Below are 18,370 nucleotides of genomic sequence, written 5' to 3'. Positions count from 1 at the left end.
GAGGCCAAAATAAAGATCCGACGGAAGAGTTACCCCAGAAACCCCACTACTACAGGGGCCTGGGGTCACAGATGGGGTTTTTATGCTAAGCTAGGTTCAGCAAATTCCTAACATGTGCTGGACGAGTTAAAACTTATACAGATCTTATCCTCTGAGTGCAGTTTGGACATCATAAACCAGGGGTGTCAAACTCATGTTTGTTCAGGGGCCACATTCAGCTAAATTTGATCTGCAGTGGGCCGAACCAGCAAAATAATAATATAATAATATATAAATAATGCCAGCTCCAAACTTTTCTCTATGTTTTAGAGTGAAAAAAGTACATTTACATTATGAAAAGGTTTACGTCTACAAACTATCCTTTCAAAAGATGTGAATAACATGAACAAACTGAAAAAAATATGTGTAATTTTAACAATATTATGTCTCAGTTTATCATTTTCACATGTACATTAGAACTTACAGATCACAGCGGATCTACAAATACACAAAACATTTACTAACAGACAGAATATTGTTGAAATTGTACTTACTTCTCTTAAGACATTTCAGGTTGTTCATATTTGTTCAGGTTATTCACATTTTTTGCAAAATTATAGTTTTAGTGTAAATACATGCAAATATTTATATTTACAAACAGAAAAATTTGGATTTGTCATTATTTCTATGTTATTATGATTGTATTTTACTGAACCCTGCCCACTGGAGATTGAATTGGTCTGAATGTGGAACCTGGACTAAAAGGATTGTTAATATCTTCAGTGTAATTTTTGCATTTCAAAAATCCATCCCAAGGGCCGGACTGGACCCTTTGGTGGGCCGGATTTGGCCCCTGGGCCGCATGTTTGACACCTGTGATCTAATCTGATTCTCACTGTGTTTAGATCCAGCTCAAATTCAAAGCAAAAGCAATGTCTTATGATGTAAGAGGGGGTCAACATCTGCTAAATTTGATCTGCAGTGGGCTGAACCAGTAAAATAAAAACATAATAATATATAAATAATGCCAACTCCAAACTTTTCTCTGTGTTTTAGAGCGAAAAAAGTAAATTTACATTATGAAAAGGTTTACGTGTACAAACTATCCTTTCAAAAGATGTGAATAACATGAACAAACTGAAAAAAACAAGTTTCATTTTAACAATATTCTGCCTCAGTTTATCATCTTCACATGTACATTATAAGATCACAGTTGATCTACAAATACACAAAACATTTACTAACAGGCAGAATATTGCTAAAATTGTACTTACTTCTCTTAAGACATGTCAGGTTGTTCATATTTAATAATAATAATAATAATAATAATAATAATACATTTTATTTGTATTGCACTTTTCATAGAACTCAAAGACACTTTACATACAGCAGATAAAAACAGAAACCAAACACATTAAAAACAGATAAAAAGCTGGTGCAAAAGGCAGGTATACGAATATAAAACAATTAAACATTAAAAGCAGTCTTAAATAAATGAGTATTTGTTCAGGTTGTTCACATTTTTTGCAAATTATACTTTGTTTTAGTGTAAATACATGAAAATATTTACATTTACAAACAGAAAAATTTGAAGTTGTCATTATTTCTATGTTATTATGATAGTATTTTACTGAACCCTCCCCATTTGAGATTGAATAGGTCTGAATGTGGAACCTGAACTAAAAGGATTGTTCATATTTTCGTTGTAATTTTTGCATTTCACAACTTCATCCCTAGGGCCGGACTGGACTCTTTGGCGAGCTGGCTTTGGCCCCCGGGCCGCATGTTTGACACCTGTGTCATAAATGATCAGTGTTGGGATAGTCTGAACTTTCAACCTTCCAAACCAGCCATCTTTATCAACACAGTTCAATTCTGAAGGACATTTTCAAAACTGGTTCAGCATCTTTTAGGAAAACATCAAATATCAAATGTTGTCACTAATATACAAGCGGAAGCACAACACAAACCCACAGACACACACCACAGTCTAACTACAGCAGGAAATCTGGTAAATGAAATCCCAGTGTTAGTCCCCAGCAGCACCTAGAGGCCCCTCAACCTTCTGCTGCCTTGCTCCAGAGCACAGCAGAAAGGAAAGGCGGTGGGGAAGATGGACATAGCTCTACTCTACCTTGCCCTCGGTCCAGCAGAAACAGATGTTACTGGAGGTACTCAGGATATCCGAAATGAAGGAACAGACGCCGAGACGCATGGTGATGATGGATGGCAACAACAACAACAACACTGACACAAGATGCACAGATAAAAGGAGGGATACGGTGGAGAGAGATGGAGGAGATGTTGACGGAGGCGAGACCGAGAGAGACTGGGGAGGAGAGAGAGAGAGAGAGGTGAACAGACAGGGAGGAGGAGGAGGGAGGTGCAGCCGTCCTCCCTTCCACGCTGCTGCTGCTGCTGCTGCTGCAAGACTGTGTGTGTGTGTGTGTGTGTGTGTGTGTGTGTGTGTGTGTGTGTGTGTGTGTGTGTTTGGATGTTTAGATGTGTGTCTGTGATGCTCAGGTTCAGAACAACAAGGCCAAGACACTACAGCCCAGATCCAGATAAAGTGGAAATCTGCCACTGATACAGTAAGACAAAGATAGAAACCCCTGTGGATGACAATGGGTACAAAGACAGTACCTTTACAATGCATAGGCTTTTACTGTCTACCAAGGTCACTACTCAGAATCAGTGATGAGTACGGGTGTATACTGGCAACAATCTGGTGATACAATACAAATCACAATACTAGGATCGCGATACGATATGTCACAATACACAGGGTGACACAAAAAAACGGGAACTTTTTAACAATCCAATAAAACCAAGAGTGATGGAAGAAAAATATTATATTCATAGTAATTGAAACCTTAAACCATGCCAATTTAAGAAACAATGATGGAATTTTCATTTTTTTAAAAAATTACTTCCTGTAGATGGCGTCCTCCTGTACGAATGCATTTTTGAAATCTGCTGTTGAGATTCCTCATTGACCGCTGCAACATCTCAGCTGGGATACTGTGAATTTCATCCTGAATTCTCTGTTTTAACTCATCCAGAGTTCTCGGTCGAGTCGTGTACACTTTACTCTTGAGATAGCCCCACAAGAAAAAAATCACAAACGGACAAATCTGGCGATCTAGGGGGCCAGGGAACGTTACCGAATCTTGAGATCACATGGTTACCGAACAATTCTCGCACAGCCGCCAATGGTTACTAAGGTCAAAAAAACGGGAATTTTTGAAGTGCGTATTGGCAGACATGAGCAAGTGGCAGTGACCTTGAGCAAGTAAACACACCCCCATTTTAGTAACCATTGGCGGCTGTGCGAGAATCGTTCGTTAACCGTGTGATCTCAAGATTCGGTAACGTTCCCTGGCCCCCTAGATCGCCAGATTTGTCCGTTTGTGATTTTTTCTTGTGGGGCTATCTCAAGAGTAAAGTGTACACGACTGGACCGAGAACTCTGGATGAGTTAAAACAGAGAATTCAGGATGAAATTCACAGTATCCCAGCTGAGATGTTGCAGCGGTCAATGAGGAATCTCAACAGCAGATTTCAAGAATGCATTCGTACAGGAGGACGCCATCTACAGGAAGTAATTTAAAAAAAAATGAAAATTCCATCATTGTTTCTTAAATTGGCATGGTTTAAGGTTTCAGTTACTATGAATAAAATATTTTTCTTCCATCACTCTTGGTTTTATTGGATTGTTAAAAAGTTCCTGTTTATTTGTGTCACCCTGTGTATACCACAATGAAAACTGCAGATCTGTGTGTAAACAGGACCATCAGGGCCTCCACTGCCTTAGGAAACTGGCACACTTCCACATTGACCAAACTGTTTTAACTTAGTTTTATCGTTCCTTTATTGAGTCTGTTTTATCTTTTTGTCTGGTGGCGTGGTTCGGTCAGACCTCAGTTGCAGAGAAACTCACTGAATCAAACAGTGAGATGGTCCAGTCGCCTGATTGGTGAGTCCCAGTCTTGTCCCGCCTCCCTGTACACTAAACAGGTCCAGAGGATGGATGCATCAGTTCTTAACAATGACTCCCATCCTTTACCAGGTGAATTTCAGCTCCTTTCCTCTGGACGGAGGTTCTTAGTCCCAGGTGCAGGACACAGCGTTATAAAAACAGTTTTGTTCCTGTCGCCTTCACTGAGCTCAATAAGAAATAGCAACATTGCACTTTACTAACTTATTTATTTATTTATTCCATTTCTTTGCTCTATTTATTATTATTGTGACTTCAGATTTTTAAATTTTTAAATTTTATGTTCTTATCCTGGTTTTTATCCTGGGTTGTTTTTATCATTTCTGGTTTTTATTGTGTTTCATTGCATCTTATTTTTATTTATTTGATCTTATTTATTTTATTCTTTTACTTATCCATGCTGCTATACTGATGAATGGTGGAACACTGAGCACTTTTTGTCCTGTCTGTAAGCGTGATCAAGTGCCTGTCTTGCATGTTTAATGTATGTGTTGTTGTAATGCCAAGGCAATCACCTAGACTGCAAAACAAATCTAGCTACGGGCACAAATAAAGTAACCCTGACCTTGACCTTGAATATATCATGATACTGTTAGAAAGGCAATTTTTTGTTTATTAAGTTATTATTCTGCAACTCAGATTTGTGCTGCGAGATTAGATCCAATACTTACAAAAAAAAAAAAAAAACGTGTTAAAACTGTTTACCACTTTTGTTAATAATAAAATATTTAGGATAACTTATTCTTCTGATAAAATTTATTACATGAAGACAGTGTTTTTCAACCTTGGGGTCGGGACCCTACGTGGAGTCGCCTGGAATTCAAATGCGGTCACCTGAAATTTCTAGTAATTGATTAAAAAAAAAAAAAACATATGGATAAAACATACATATTGAGTTGACAGAGACAATCAAAATCCATAAAAGACATGAAAACTGAGTCTGAAACTGAAGCACTGTGGTTCTGTTTTTATCTGTCAAATGTTCATTGTGGTCGGTTTCAGATGCTGCAGCTCTTTCATAATTCATAGTTTGAGTTCTTGTTTGTTCAGTATTAATTGTCAGCCTTGTAAATCCAAGCTGGACTGACTGTACATATCTTGACCAAGGAAAATCAAATTCTCAGTTTGTGCAGTAATCTACACCTGGATTTACTGCCTCTGTCCATAATAATATACATTATATAGACTAAATGTCCTCTAAAATGAACATTTATTTGCAACATAGTATAGCAAACTGTTACATAATCAAAAACAAATTAATTTTAGCAAAAAAACAAAAAAAAAGTCTCTGTTTTGAATGTCTGGGGTCACCAGAAATGCGTGATGTTAAAATGGGGTCATGAGCCTAAAAAGGTTGGGAACCACTGCATTAAGAAGAGGATTAGGTCTACTGGGAAAAAAAATGAAGGTACAAAATATATTTTTTTATTATTATTCTGAGAAAAACAAATCAGAATTCAGATTTTTTCTCAGTATAATTTTTCTACGCTGGAGAGTTTTCCATGATGAAAAAAGAAAAAAGAAAATTGTGGATGACAATGGATACAAAGACAGTACCTTTACAATGCATAGGTTTGTACTGTCTACCAAGGTCACTACTCAGAATCAGTGATGAATATGGGTGTGTACTGGCAAGAATCTGGTGATACAATACAAGTCACCGTACTAGGATGCGATACGATACATCACAATATGCCACTAATAGGGAACGTGAGCTGGGATTAGACCGTCGTGAGACAGGTTGGTTTTTGTAACAATGTGAAAATTTCATATCACGGTTATTGTGACCAAAATTATCACGGTTATCATTGTTATTGTGGTATTGTTGAAACTGTGCTCAAAATGTTCAAAAAGTACTAAAACACACACTGAAATAATTGAACCAAGTTGTATTTTGAAAAAAAAAAAAAAAAAAGGCCAAATAAAATATTTGGCACAATGTACCATCTGTTGCAGAAACATTCAAATATTAACCCTTAGTGGTCTGAGCCTATTTTGTCCGTTTTTCAGTACTTTTGATTTTGCCTTTATATACTATAAAAACAAATGTTTACTACACCCATGTTTGATATCTTTTTTTTTCAGCACAACTTCATCTATATCATCTGTCTATTATTTTTTTCACTTTAACCTACTATAAAAACATAAAAGGCCAGAAAACACACACACAAAAAAAATCAGATTTGAAAAATGTATATAATTTATTGCATAAATAACACAAAGACGCTTAACGAACCTTTTCAAAGACTTTAAAAGTGAATATTGGTTCCAAATATTAGGTATATAAAATTAAAATTGTAATAAATTAAAACTACACTCAAATATTTGACATAAAAGCAGATCTTTCCATAGGCATTTTCTCTGGAAAAATGCGGTAATCAAACACGGTTATCATGATAATTTAAATTTAAACGGTAATACTAACCGTTGGTAATTTTACCGAAGTTTATCGTTGTACCGGTAATCATTACATCCCTAATCATGATACTGTTAAAAAGGCAATTTTTTGTTTGCTTCTTTTTTTTTTAAATGATTATTTCCTTGAAGAATTGAATTACACCAGAAATCTGCCCAAATACTAAACACAATTTTATTTGATCAGATCAGGATCTAATGCTATATCACAACATTTTCCTGTGTTAAAACTTAAATTATATTTTACAGACGTTACAGATTAAGATCCTGTTCAAATGTTCATATTCTATTAGTTCACAAGTAACATCATAACATTATTTTTGTGCAATCCCAACAAAGGAACTAACATTATTTAATAAAAGAGTGTTAAATAATAATAAATGTAATATAAACACAAAAAAACAAAAATGAACCTCCACAATAACTGCATTTGAATAAATACCTAAAAAAATATCGATACAGTACTTTTTACTGTCGATACAGTATTGTGAAATGAAATATCGCGATATATTGCCGAACCGATATTTTCTTACCCCCCTAGTGATGAGTAGCAAGAGTATTAAGATTAGAGCTGCAGCTGTTGATTATTTTGTAATAGATTATTATTTTTTGATTCAATTCAATTAAATGATTACTTTCATAGGTGAAAAAATAGTAAAAATATGTAACAAACGTGTCTGAACAATGACAACTTGTCCTTAATTCCAGAACCAGCTACAACACAAAAGTATAAAAGTGAAATGATACATTAAAAAAATCTATATAGAAATAACAATAACAACAACAACAGTAATAACAACAGTATAAAAGTATATATCAAAAATATCTGTAGATATGAACAACAACAAACAAGTCCAATGACATCTACAAACAATATGTGCTCTGCAGTCTTCAACACTTTTGGATCCAGCTTACTAACAACTAAAGATGGAACTAACGTACAACTGTGTGTTGATCCTGGTGTCATGTGCGTCACAGTAAGTGTCTGTGTGAAACACAACAGTGAAACCAATGTTTAGTGGCAGCGAAATTGCAGAAGTATATTGCACCAGTAAACAATTTGCTGATTGTAATGTCAAATTTCACCACTAAATAACTTGCAACTGAAAATAAATATTTGTTTTCATTAAAAATAAAGTCAATCTGCAAGTCAAAAATATTTTTTTACACCAAAAAATACAAATAATAGTTGAGTTTCTTCTTCTTCTCCCGTTAATATTATGTCTCACTGTTTAAACATAATGACTGATATTGTGGGATCCAGCTTCACTCCAGGGACTTCTCCTAATGTCATCAGGTTTCATCCTTGTAATGTAAAGAATACTTAAAAACATGCACACTCTGTACAAATTGGGTTTATTTTGTAATAGAGCCTTGTATGGTGTTTGATATTTTGTGCAAAGGAAAATGTCAAACATAAAAGTAGTGACGCCTAAGGAAAGGGGGGTAGGATATGAAGACAAGTAAACCATGTGAATTAATTAATATGTATTAAGTAATTACTAGTTAGTGAAACTTTGACCACACATGAAGAAATAGTAACTTAATATTTATCAAATGGCTTTTTGCTCATTTGACTCAGATCTGAATCAGTACAACATGAACGTCACAAGGTAACACTTTATAATAATGATACAGGAATTATCATGAATTCATGCAAGAAAAAGCATGAATTCATGCATGTAGCACATCATCAATCTAATATACATGTAATAATCATGAATGCATTCATGCATTCAACTAGTCATCCATGAATGAATGCATGACTCACCTTAATTAAAACATGAATTAATGCATTAATTAAGATGAGTTAATCATCTGAATCATCATGACTCACTGTTTATTAATCATGTTTATGTCTTGTTCATGTTACCAGACATGATCTTTCTTATACAATGAAAATAATGATTTAGATTATGATTAAATGTATTTGATCCATTTTAATCCATTTGAGCTGAGTGTGTTGGTAAATAAATGTCAGACCACTGAATTTATACAGCAGCAAATTACACTGCAGCTGAATAATGATATTTTTTATATTCTTTATACGACTACTACTACTACTAATAATAAACACAAATACCCCTGTGACATTTCAGTGCAAATGTGTTTCTTCCATGGGAAACAAATAATGCAGGTGGTTATTATTGCATGTTCTCTGCAGATTTTCTTCGACATTCTCCCACTATCCAAAGGCATGCACATAATAGGTTAACTGCTCAGACTAAATTGTTGGACAAAACTGTGGACAATTTAGCTTCAAAAACTGAAGGAATTATACAGGTTTTACTGACCCAGGAAAGTGAGGAGCATTTACAAGACCCCACACACCCATTACACACACACTGTGAACTGCTGCTATCCACTAAACACTACAAATTTTATATATATATATATATATATATATATATATATATATATATATATACACACACACACATACACATACACACACACACACACACACAAATATACAATACAGAATCTGAATTTCCTTAAAAATCTATTTTTATAATTTATTCTGTTATAATTTAACCCTGTAAAGTCTGAACCATTAAATCATTGATAGAAAATTCCAGTTCTTTGAAACTGGAGCCTTTATTGGTCCTTCTGAACAACCAAAATAATTTTTTTTCAAATATCAATTTCCATGTATGATTTTCAGTTTTGTATTATATTTGATACACTAGGTCTCAATGCTCAAAAATTATTAGTTTTGAACGAACAAAAACATAATAGAACACAAACACGTCTAACAAATTGGTAATTCCTTTTCAAAATTGGCAAAGTTCTGCCTCCTTCCTCATTAATGACAGTCTTGTAGTGTCACTGGAAAGGCCTCTGGTGAACAAAATCCTCCCCCCTGGTGGATAATCTGTGTATTGCATGTATCTAATTGCATGTATCTAATTGCATACATATGTTTTCTCAGACAAAAGATGTCACACTGATCCTATAGAGGGCTTCAAAACTCATGTACCAAATATGAAATGTTTGGCATTATAGGGTTAAAGATGTTTTAGAAAACGTGCAGTAAACACAAATGAAATGCATCAGATGTCAGAGTGTTTGCCTGTAAACATGAATTCATGGATTGGACTTGCAGGCCTGGAGGGATCAGAGGCTACAGTAACACAAATGGATTCTGCTTGATATCACATTGATTTGTTGGCCAGTGTGAGGAGGTCAACAAATCAATGTGATATCAAGCAGAATCCATGAACACATGACCTCAAACACACACTGAGTGGAGCTCACCGTTTCCAAAGTTTTCGTGGCGGTGGCATCATCTCCCTCTTGTTGAGCGGGGCGACTCCCAGAGCTGCCTGCATGATAGTAATAAACTTCTTATACTTCATGTTGCTGTTCATTCATCAGGGCTCCACGTTCACGCCTGTCAATCAGATGCAACGATGACACAACCTCCCGTGGCCTGCAGTCTGTCCACCATGGCTGTCACGAGGTATTTGTTAACTGCCGAGCTGAGGAGTGGGACCATGTCGTCTAGAAGCCCAGTGCTGAACGGAGACAACAACGCAGCGCTGGAGGAAAACCAAAAGACAAAACAGCCATGTACTGATTTGTGTTGAAACATTACTGTTACATAATTCACACAGAAAATCCCACCACAGGAGGATAATAGTGGCACTAAGCCTCTGGGTGCTTAAAGTGTAATCTGCAACATCCACCCCCTGCTTCTCTGTCTGGGGTTTTTTCTTTTCATTCTGACAGAGAATCAGGGCAAACACTCCATCTGACATTTACACAAAGACATTTTTTGACAAAAGTCACAGTATTGCCAAAAAAAAAAAGGATTAATCTATCCACTCATCCATACCAGAGTCTATCCCAGTTACCAACAGGTTACCAACCAGTTCATCACAGGGCTGAAATATAGAGATGAACAACCATTCACTGTCATTTTCACACCTATGGGTGATTTAATTCCTCTCTCTGTAACCTTTCTAAAGTGATTTATCGCTATTAATTATAATATTATTCCCTGTATGTTGTGTTAAGTACATTTCAGTGTAAATCAGGTATTTTCCTGATTAATTAATTCACTGATAATGTAGATCACAGGTGTCAAACATGTGACCTGGGGGCCAAATCTGGCCCGCCAAAGGGTCCAGTCTGGCCCTTGGGATGAATTTGTGAAATGCAAAAATTACACTAAGATATGAACAATCCTTTTAGTTCAGGTTCCACATTCAGACCAATTCAATCTCAAGTGGGCAGGACCAGTCAAATACTATCATAATAACCTATAAGTAATGACAACTCCAAATTTTTCTCCTTGTAAATGTAAATATTTTCATGTATTTACACTAAAACAAAGTATAATTTCGCAAAAAATGTGAATAACCTGACATGTCGTAAGAGAAGTGTAATTTTAACAATATTCTGTCTGTTATTAAATGTTTTGTGTGTTTGTAGATCCACTGTGATCTGTCAGTTATAATGTACATGTGTAAATGATAAACTGAGGCAGAATATTGTTAAAATTACACTTATTTTTTTCAGTTTGTTCATGTTATTCACATCTTTTGAAAAGATAGTTTGCAGATGTAAACCTTTACATAATGTAAATTTACTTTTTTCGCTCTAAAACATAAAGAAAAGTTTAGAGTTGACATTATTTATATATTATGTTATTATTTTACTGGTCCGGCCCACTTCACATCAAATTTAGCTGAATGTGGCCCCTGAACTAACATGAGTTTGACACTCCTGATGTAGATGTTCATAAAAGCCCAGATTAAAGTCGAGGGTTATTATATCAGAAACAGAGAAAACTAGAGCTGCAACTGATTAATCCATTAGGTGCTTGAAGCGAATGCAAAAATTCATGATTCGATTAATCGACTCGAATTGATTGAAGGAAAACATTCTATTGCAGTTTTCCTGAATTGAAGCTTCTTTGTTCGTCACAATAAGCATCTGTGTGAAACACAACAGTGGAACCAATGTTTAACAGCAGAGAAATGAAGGAAAAAAAGCTTTGATTCAGGAGAATTGTGGTTGAATGATTTTTTTGGATCACTTTGAGTCCATTAATCGGTAGCAGCTCTAGAGAAAACTGAAGAAAAAGTGCCTTTATCAGTAAAAGATACCATTAACTGAACATAAACCTGGTGGGTCCATCCACTGTCATTGATCCAACTCCATGGGTTTTACTGGTGAATCAGTGTTGTAGAAGATGACGGTGTTTCCATGGTAACTACAGAGCCTGTGAACGTCCAAATGGGTCATATCTGATGACCATGAAAAGATGAAGAACTGTATTTTACTTGCATTATTTCAACATATTGATAGGATTAGTGGTCATTAAGTTATTAAACATTTTAGATCAGTAGATGCTTTTGGTTGCCAGTAGCTGTTTGGGTCTTTATGGGTTAACCCAGTGGTTCTCTGTCGGGCCCCCCTTTGGAGGACAAAAAATCTCCAGACCCCCTCAACCCCAACAACATTGTAACAGTGGTGCAATTATAACTGTCATTGAAAGAATATTGTAGCAATATTTTTAGCTTTTTCTTGAATAATTTATTGTGCAAATTAAAAATAACGTAGATTTTTTTGCTTGAACACAAATAAACTTAACAAGACTGCTCAATGAGACAATAGCCCAATCCCAACTCACCCCTTGGCCCCTCCCCCTCCTAACCCTAACCCTTTGCGCATTACGTGACATGGTAGAGGTGTCCTGATTCTCGATGAGTCGTAGGGGAAGAGCTAAGGGGGGGGGGGGGGGGGGCTGTTTGGCCCTCAAAATGGAGATTTTTCAGGACCACACTACAAACAGAGGAGTATGAGAAATCTTCTATAATTCTGATCCAAGGTTCTAACAGTTTTGGATTTTTCATTATAGTTTAGTTTTGTTTAGTTTTTACTTTTTTTCTCTAATTCAGTTAGTTTTAATTTGTTTTTAGAGCAGGTTTGATAGTTTTTACTAGTTTTCATTTTTTTCTAAATGCTTAGTTTTAGTTTAGTTTTAGTATTAATTTTAGTTTTGTCGTTTTTTTTTTTTTCCTTGCTGTCGTATTCAAATAAATCCCAGACAGGACTCTACTGCTTTCTCCCAACTTTAGTCTCCATGATTCCAGGTAGAGTGGGAATTAGAAGACGACTCTAAACCAAAGGTGACGAGAAGTGACGGACCATGAAGTGTCATATGGTGCTGCTAGCTAAAATTGCTTGAGCAAAATATTCTTATCAATCCGACATTGACAAAGACGAAAACAAAGGGAATTTTATCCATAATTTTTACACGTTTTAGTTAGTTTTGTAAACACACAATACAGTTTCAGTTAGTTATAGTTTTTTCTTTTAATTATAGTTTTTTTTTATTTCAGTTAACGAAAATGTTTTTTCAATTCTAGCTTTCGTCATTTCGTTTGTTTTCATTAACGATAATAACCTTGTTCTGTTCGAATAATTGGCAAGATGGAGGTAAACACAGTAAAAAAGTGCAGCAGTGTGATGAAAGAAACACACAAATGTACTTATTTTCCTCGTAAATAACTTCATAATCATTTGATTGTCTGTTTAATGCCGTTTCAATGTGTTATAGATCACATTTCTGCGGTTTGCAGTTGATAGCCGCAAAAAGATGACCAAAGCCTATGGAACAGAGACCGCTGCTGACGGCATGGGGAATTCTTTCACAAACAAAGTTGTTGCATCTGTTTATAGCAGCATCGATGACTGCTGATGACGCAACAGGTCTCAAAGGGTTCCAGTAGCAGCTACAACACCGAATGTACGCGTAAGAAATATTATAAGAAAATAGTAGTAACAATAACTATAAAAACAGTACTGAAAAAACAGGCAAGAATGTGGAAAGTACTAGTAGAAACAACAAATAACAGAGTAGTAATAATAAAATAGTTGTAATAATAATAATATTGATGAATGGAATGAGAGCAATAGCAGTCGTAAAAATGATACGTATAAGTAATATAAGTTTGTAAGTAAAAATATTAACCCTCTGGTATCCGGATGCACCTGTTAGGCACACTTTCCACTTGGTGTTAAAAAAAACTTCATATTATTTTTCACAATTTAAATAGGGTTAGAATTCAAAAGTTGTTCATTTTTGCATGATCTTTATAGTTCTGGCCACCAACTAAAATTTGCACATTGTAAACAAAAGAAAATTACCAGACTAGCATCTGTCTCCCAAGTGTGTCTAAAACGCATTATTTCTTCCATTTGATATGTATGATTAGGGCTGACCTGGATTTACAAAAATAAAATCAAATTAGAGCAGAAAAATAAATCAACATATAATATTTAATAGTTTGATTTATAGGTGTGCATTTTACGCACACTTGGTGACAGATGTTAGTATTTTTGAACATTTGACCTAGCGTCAAAAATAATCATGCAAATTAACCAATGTTGGAGTTAATCATTGACATATGCCAGGATGAAAAAAATCAAATAATATGTGATCTACTTTTTATGTAGGATATTGAAAAAAAAAAAAAGTGTGTGTTTTTTGCATCCAAAAAAAATGTTTTTTTTTTTTACAATACAAATACGTCATTTAAAGGGTAAAAAAAAATGTGACAGTTATTGAGTATTTGGTATTTTTATTTACAACTCAAATTGATGAAATAGAAAAAAGTGTAAAAGAATTAAAAACAAACTGTATGAAATTTTTTCTGACATAATTCCACAAGTGTGCTAAAAAGGCACACTTGGTGCTCAGTAAGGGCCTTGGTGGACGGGATACAGAGTTAATAATAAGCAATAAGAACATAAATTGACAGCGACCGCAAACAAAAACATTGCACACTGGGTCCAATAAACTGTTCTGCACAACTTCAGATGTACAGCTGATGGAGCAGTAGACATTTGCTCATGTCATCCTCCTCATCCTCTTTCCTCCTGCTACTCCCCCCCCCCCCCCCCCCCCCCCCCCCGAATGAAGAGTTGATGACATAACCCTTGAAATTTAACTGATTCATTTTTCTCTCTTTGATTTATTTCTTGTTTCAGAAGACAGAGCTTCATGAATTCCAGTTCTTGATAGAGGATTAGAGGGTGTGTCCAGCTTTGGTTGGACTTTATTGTATAATTGCATGACCTGAAACACTTTACTGTTTGAATATTTAAAAAAAAAAAAACATGAATAATCCCTCTTTCTTTCACTTCCATGAGTCTACATTTCAGTGTAAATGGAAGGAGGAGGAGCTTCCCTGAATTAACAAAGGTCATGTTGTCAGAAGGAAAAAAAATGGATGTGACTGTAATAAGCTTAGAGCAAATGGATTCATGAGAACGCAGTGACACAGATGTGATGGGCGAGTATGTTATCTGTGCTATGATCCTAATGGCGGTCTGTGTCGTGACCATGACGACGGCTGCTGAGGCTGTGATGAAGGACGGGGTCACGACTGCGTCATCAGCTGATGCTTCCTCTGACAGGGTTCAATAACAGTACATGTTAGCGGTTTAACTGAAGAGGAGGAAGCTGGAACACATGTACCAGTGATTCTTCAGATTTAGGACAAAACAGGCTTTGATTTTCAGAAAAGTCACATAACGCACTGCACATTTTTAATCTCTCTCAGTCAAATGTAGTGTAAGATTCTGTTAAAAGTTAGTGCTCTATAATTTAGATTAGATTATCTTTGTGGAAAACTTATAAGATATTTATCAGCTAAAATTTGCTTAGAGGTCTTATTTCTGTCTTTGTGCATAAGAAATCAATAGAAGTGAATCCCCAAAGGAACTCTGTGTTAGTAAATGCAAGTTCTGCAAATTTACAGGATTTCAGTTCTGTTCAACATGTTGATGCTCATATGAACTATGTTTTCAGCTCAAAAATGTCCAATTTCATCACAATTAATGCTATATTTTCATGTCACAAATGACCAAGTTATATTTGAACTGAATTTACCTGAAAAAAAAATTCTATTCTTTTAGATTCCCCAGTTTTTCTTACAAGATTCTCTCCTACATACCACATGTTTTATTTTTACAGGTTCAATCTGGAGTATGGTGCTGATCCATCCTGCTTATGTTACACCAATACATACATGAAGAATGTCACACCTCACTTTTTAAATCAACAGTTTTCTAATAATAAGCATTTTTATAAAGAAATAACAATTCTGTATTGTTATTTACTCTTTAGTATGATGATAAACTATACAATAAATAATTGTGATCCTAGTTTTTGCACAGGGATCATTAGTGTAAACGGTGACATGGCTGCCGAGCATCAGTATGATGGGATCTGTAACAACCATGTCACATCCGTCCACTGACACATTCTGTGTTTTTGTGTCAGCTGTTATTGTTTTAGATCCACAATACTAACATTTAGGAATAAGAGGAAAATTAGCAATAGTAAGTATATAAGTTTATTACTAATAAAGTACTGGTACTGACCAGAGCATCATGGGTAATGTCACGTCCGTCCACCAGCAAAAGTTTTCACATACACGTGCTATTCAAAATCCAATATTTCTGAAAATATAGCTTCCACTGTCAAATAATATCAGTAGTCTGTGCACAAATGTATTAGCATTATTTCAACACAGTTCTATGTATTTCTTACAACTTTTTTTTTGATAAAAATTGGCCACTCATTTGACCCCCTAAGTAAATTTTAGCCTTTATTTACATTTGAAAGTACTCAGATATTATAATTGCACAGAGCCAAATGACCTTGAAAAAGTAGGTCAAGGTCACCTATTTTCAATAGGCTTCTGCTCCATGTCACAATGCATCCACAGCATAAATTTGGTGCAGGTATCTCAATGCATTCTTCAGATAATGTGATTATGGGGTTGAATGGACAGACAGACGACAAGATGATTTCAGTACCCTTAAAAACTGTTGTTTCTTCCAATCTTGTACATTTTTGTCAAACATGGGTTTGTCTATCTGATTATGTTTTGGACCAACCTTCTGGGTTTCCAGTGTTTCTTGTGTTTCTGAGTTAAACAATAAACATCATTACACAACGATGAGGTTTGTTGTTTATTCCAGTCTGCAATGTTTGTTTGTTGTTGTTAATTCAGTTTTCTTATTGCTTGTCATTATTATTATTATTATTATTATTATTATTATTATTATCTCTGCCAAGGAGGTTATGTTTTTGGCAGCGTTGGTTTGTCTGTCTGTCTATCTGTGTGCAGGATAACTAAAAAAGTTATGGATGGATTTGGATGAAAATTTCAGGAAATGTTGATTCTGGGACAAGGAACAAATGATTACATTTTGGTGGTGATCGGGGGAGGGCTTTTCCAGTTATTATGATTATGATGATGATGATGATTATTATTATTATTATTATTATTATTATTAATTATTATTATTATTATTATTATTATTACCTACATACTTATAGTGTATTACTTAATATTAACTAATAAATTATTATTATTATTAGTAGTAGTAGTAATAATTTATTCGTCCATTTAACACACAGGTGTCAAACATGCGGCCCTGGGGCCAAATCTGGCCCACCAAAGGGTCCAATCTGGCCCGTAGGATGAATTTGTTAAATGCAAAAATTACACTGAAAATATTAACAATCAATAGTGTAAAAATAATTTTAATTCAGATTCCATACATACACATATAAACCAATTAGATCTCAATTGGGTCAGACCAGAAAAATCCTGTCATAATAACCTATAAATAATGACAACTGCAGATTTTGTCTTTGTTTTTAAAAAAAAGTTAAAAAAAAAAAAGTTTAAAAAAAAAAAGTTAAAAAAAAAAAAAAAAGTTAAATTACATGAAAATGTTTACATTAACAAACTATACTTTTACAAAAAATGTGAATAACCTGAAAAAATATGAACTACGTGAAATGTCTTGTAAAGACAATTTTATAAATATTATACCTGTTACTAAATGTTTTGTGTATTTGTAATTGTAAAGTTGTACTGCACGTGTAAATGATAAACTGATGCAGAGTATTGTTAAAACTGCACTTGTTTCTTTTAAGACATTTCAAGTTGCTCATGTTATTCAGATTTTTAAGGAAACGATGTAGATATAAACATTATCATAATGTAATTTTACTGTTTTCACTGGTATTATTTTATTGGTCCGGCCCACTTGAGATCACATTGCGGTGAATGTGGCCCCTGAACTGAAATGAGTTTGACACTCCTGACTTAACACAACACGATATATACATACATACAATTTGGATTTCTATATTAACCATGGGTGAAAAGGCATAGGCTGAAGCAACAGCTTATTTATGCCTACCCTATTTACAAAAAGGAAAGTTGCAGAAACAAAACAAAACACAACTATAACTACTATTACAACTTTATTGCAATTGTTATTATTATTTCTGTAATTATGGTATACATATTATAATATTATAACATAATTACTTTTTTAATGTTCTCCCCTTCCATCTGAAACCCTGTTTGCAATTCATTTGTGAAGTTCTCAAAGAGCATAAATCTTGTTTTGTTCAGGTTCAGTGATAATTTACTTCTGTCAAACCATACATTTAGTTTACTCAGTTCTGTATTTATGTCTTGCATCAAAACCTGCAAATCACTACTGTGAAAAAAAAAAAATTGTCATCAACAAATAACACCAGCTTCAACACTGTAGACACCATACTTAAATCATTGTTATAAGGAAGAAACTATTTTGGGCCCAACACTGACCCCTGGGGGACACCACAAGTAATGTCCAAACATTCTGTATAGTGACCACTCATCTTCACAAACTGTTTCCTGTCACTTAAATAACTCTTTACCCAGCCCACTGCTGTTCCCCTGATCCTATACTGTTTTATTTTAGTAAATAATAGGTCAGGATTTATTGTGTCTAAAGCTTTTCGAGGTCAATGAATACTCCAACTGTGGGATGTTTTTGATCTATTGATTTCATGATTTCTGTCTGTAAATGCTAATGAAGTTGTTCTGTTTGGTCTGAATCTGTATTGAATTTCAGTTAGTATCTTATGTTTATCTATGGATTTGTACA

General features: G+C 34.7%; 1 protein-coding gene across 4 annotated transcripts in view; it reads right to left on the bottom strand.

Moving 5' to 3' along the window:
* The window catches only part of LOC115425433 (tight junction protein ZO-2-like), a 143,862-nt gene extending 133,932 nt beyond the window's left edge, over positions 1-9,930 (bottom strand). For 3 of the 4 annotated variants that reach the window (XM_030143013.1, XM_030143014.1, XM_030143016.1), the window contains exon 1: positions 9,650-9,930. In XM_030143013.1, the coding sequence (XP_029998873.1) occupies positions 9,650-9,762 (113 nt within the window). In that variant the 5' untranslated portion in view covers positions 9,763-9,930. The remainder of the gene's footprint in view (positions 1-9,649) is intronic. The other variant, XR_003936234.1, reaches the window with a different exon arrangement.
* Positions 9,931-18,370: the final 8,440 nt, after the last annotated feature.

This window comes from Sphaeramia orbicularis, chromosome 9 (genome assembly GCF_902148855.1).
Source record: "Sphaeramia orbicularis chromosome 9, fSphaOr1.1, whole genome shotgun sequence".
Lineage (NCBI taxonomy): Eukaryota > Metazoa > Chordata > Actinopteri > Kurtiformes > Apogonidae > Sphaeramia > Sphaeramia orbicularis.
This window is presented reverse-complemented; position numbering and strand designations above follow the sequence as displayed.